Here is a 2,500-nt window from a genome sequence, read left to right as displayed (position 1 = left end):
ACGTGCAGATTCAAGCCGATTTGGATAGAAACATTTCGATACAAAGTGACCCTAATCTGTGCGTTTCTAGTTACATTTTCTGTACATCATGTCCTCAGTATGTGGAATAAACTTTTTTGCTTTAACAATACTATAGTTTTTAAGACTATAATTACCGGTAGCTCAGGATTCTGTATAATACCAAGGGTAAATCAAATCAGTAGAGCTTGAACTTCTCTCATTTATATGGCATAAACTGAATAACTTGTGCCTATTTATATCACAGTCTAAAGATGGCATAATAAAGTTCCTCCTACTAGTAATCATGGATTAGTAAAGTGTATTCGATGTCTAGTAAAATGATATTTTTTATTGCACTGATTACCCAGAAATATTCAGGGAAAGTGGACTCATGGGGTGCTTTCTGGCAGTGTGCAGAGAGAACTTGAATCTCCTGTAAAAAGCAGCCGAGTTGACAAATCACAATGCGGCATCATTGCCGACATGAATTGCCATGCCGGGGCGAATTATAGTGCCTGTTTCCTACAGAACACACCAATACACAGCTGTCTGATGTTATAATAATAATAATAATAGTACCAACTTTATTCATTCAATACAATGAAAGGGAGAGACACCAGAGTTTATCCCTATACGAGGGTATCCGCCCAGATGTTAATGATCTAAAGTCTATTTTGATGAAGGAGGAAAACCGGAGTACCTGGAGAAAAACCCTCGGAAACAGATTGAGATCGACTGAAACTCAGCCCACATACAATCTAGAGGCCAGGGATAAACCTGGGTCACAGAGATGGGAGGCGCCGTTGATAACCAATAAGCCACCCTGACATTTGCTAGTGATACTTTTGAATAAATTAAGACAACTTCAATTACGTTTGAAAAAAACAGCAAAGAAAACAGCCTAGGAACCAACACACAAATCACATGGAAATATGGTGATTTTTTACCGCTTTCATTTGAGCATGCCGGCATTGCAATACAAACCCGATGTCGAGGCATAACAGATTCACAATCACATCAGATAAAGGTGATGTGCCCGTTGGCCAGCCAATCCAAGATGGCATCCAAACCCCTGAAATTGCATGGCATCAAGATCGATATCCGCTAAAGATATTCGGGACATTCGGAAAACGACACGACTAGAATGCATCCTCCTTTGTCAGAACGCAATTAAAACAGATTTAGAAGGAGTACAACTCAGCAGTCATTTTGGTGTCAAGGGCTCACAAAGCCGGAACTTCATTGAGTATCCCAATAAGGTAAAGAACATGATGGGGTTACTACTCTAAATTGAAAGGGATAGATGGGACACTGGTCTAACCCAGGGTTATCTTCTCTCCCTTACAGCACCCAACAGTTTGCTGCTGGTACACATTTAAGCATCTGGGAGGAAAAAAAAGACAGTATGAATCAAAGTTTTTAGTCAAGTAAACATTACACAGTAGGCAAAACAATTTTCCAAGAACTGACCCTGAGGTTAAGGATTCCACAGTCTGAACTGACTATGTTTAATTGCATCTCAAATGCAACAGCAAGGCCAGGCTTTAAGACCCTCAGTCATCCCATGAATGTGAAATTCTGGCAGACTCAACACTAAGCCACCATACCTTAATTAATTCTTTTCCTGTTCTTTCATAAATGTAAAGTGTTGACATTACCTGAAGCAGTTGCTGGTCCAACTGCTTTAAGTTTTGTCAATTCATTGATTGCTGATTTGACATCAGGTAAACACTGGAATGCTTTGCTTGTCACGTCCTTCACTGTTTGATTGTTGTTTGTCTGAACAAGCTGAGTAAGGCGAGGCCTAAATTTCCCACGCTACAACAGTCCATTTGTAAATGGATTAGTAACATAACTTTGCATTATTAGAGTATTCAATGAGACTGTGTTATAGTCACCAGTCATCAAATGAATTGACACTTTTAACTTCACACAAAGCCAAAAAGCTAAAAACAAGGGGGAGAGTAGAAAACACTGAACCCCAGTCCATGGACTACCCCGATGGACTACAGTTGACCCCAAAGTAGACTAACTCTAAGAAATACTATTTTGAATGAGTACTGTTAAAAGAGCTGAATCGATTATATACTTACATTGCATGTACCTTGTTTATTTTCGTCTGCACAGCCACATGCAAATAAATTCAGGAATTGTACCGGTTTTGCTTCACTTACATGAAGTAACCGGTCATCACAACAATAATAATTATTGAAATCTAACCTTTTTAAAAATGGGTGCTTAGACTTAAAATACTGTTGACTATCGCCGTTTGAAATGGATGTTTAGGCTTAGCACTAATTGTGCTGCTCACTTGAAATGGTATTTTTGGGTTCGTCCATTTGGATAGTCCATCGGTGTGGTCCATACACTAGCTAGGGGTCAGTGTTTTCAACTCTCCCAAAACGAAGATTACTCACAGTTAACTTCCATTCCATGAGTTTGACTAGTTCTTCTTTTGTCAAAAACTTCTGTGATCTCTTGCTTATTTCTTGAGGTAATT

General features: G+C 39.0%; 1 protein-coding gene across 1 annotated transcript in view; it reads right to left on the bottom strand.

Moving 5' to 3' along the window:
• LOC137969661 (uncharacterized) overlaps positions 1-2,500 on the bottom strand; it is a 4,109-nt gene that overhangs the window by 1,187 nt on the left and 422 nt on the right. Inside the window, exons 2-3 of the mRNA XM_068815994.1 lie at positions 2,418-2,500; positions 1,659-1,818 (exon numbers count right to left, since the gene is read on the bottom strand). The exon at positions 2,418-2,500 is cut by the window's right edge and continues 11 nt beyond it. Coding sequence (XP_068672095.1) covers positions 1,659-1,818; positions 2,418-2,500 — 243 coding nt within the window. The remainder of the gene's footprint in view (positions 1-1,658; positions 1,819-2,417) is intronic.

This window comes from Montipora foliosa, chromosome 9, assembly GCF_036669935.1.
Source record: "Montipora foliosa isolate CH-2021 chromosome 9, ASM3666993v2, whole genome shotgun sequence".
In the NCBI taxonomy this organism is placed as follows: Eukaryota; Metazoa; Cnidaria; class Anthozoa; order Scleractinia; family Acroporidae; genus Montipora; species Montipora foliosa.
The sequence above is the reverse complement of the archived record's forward strand: the minus strand, read 5'-3'. Positions and strand labels throughout refer to the sequence as shown.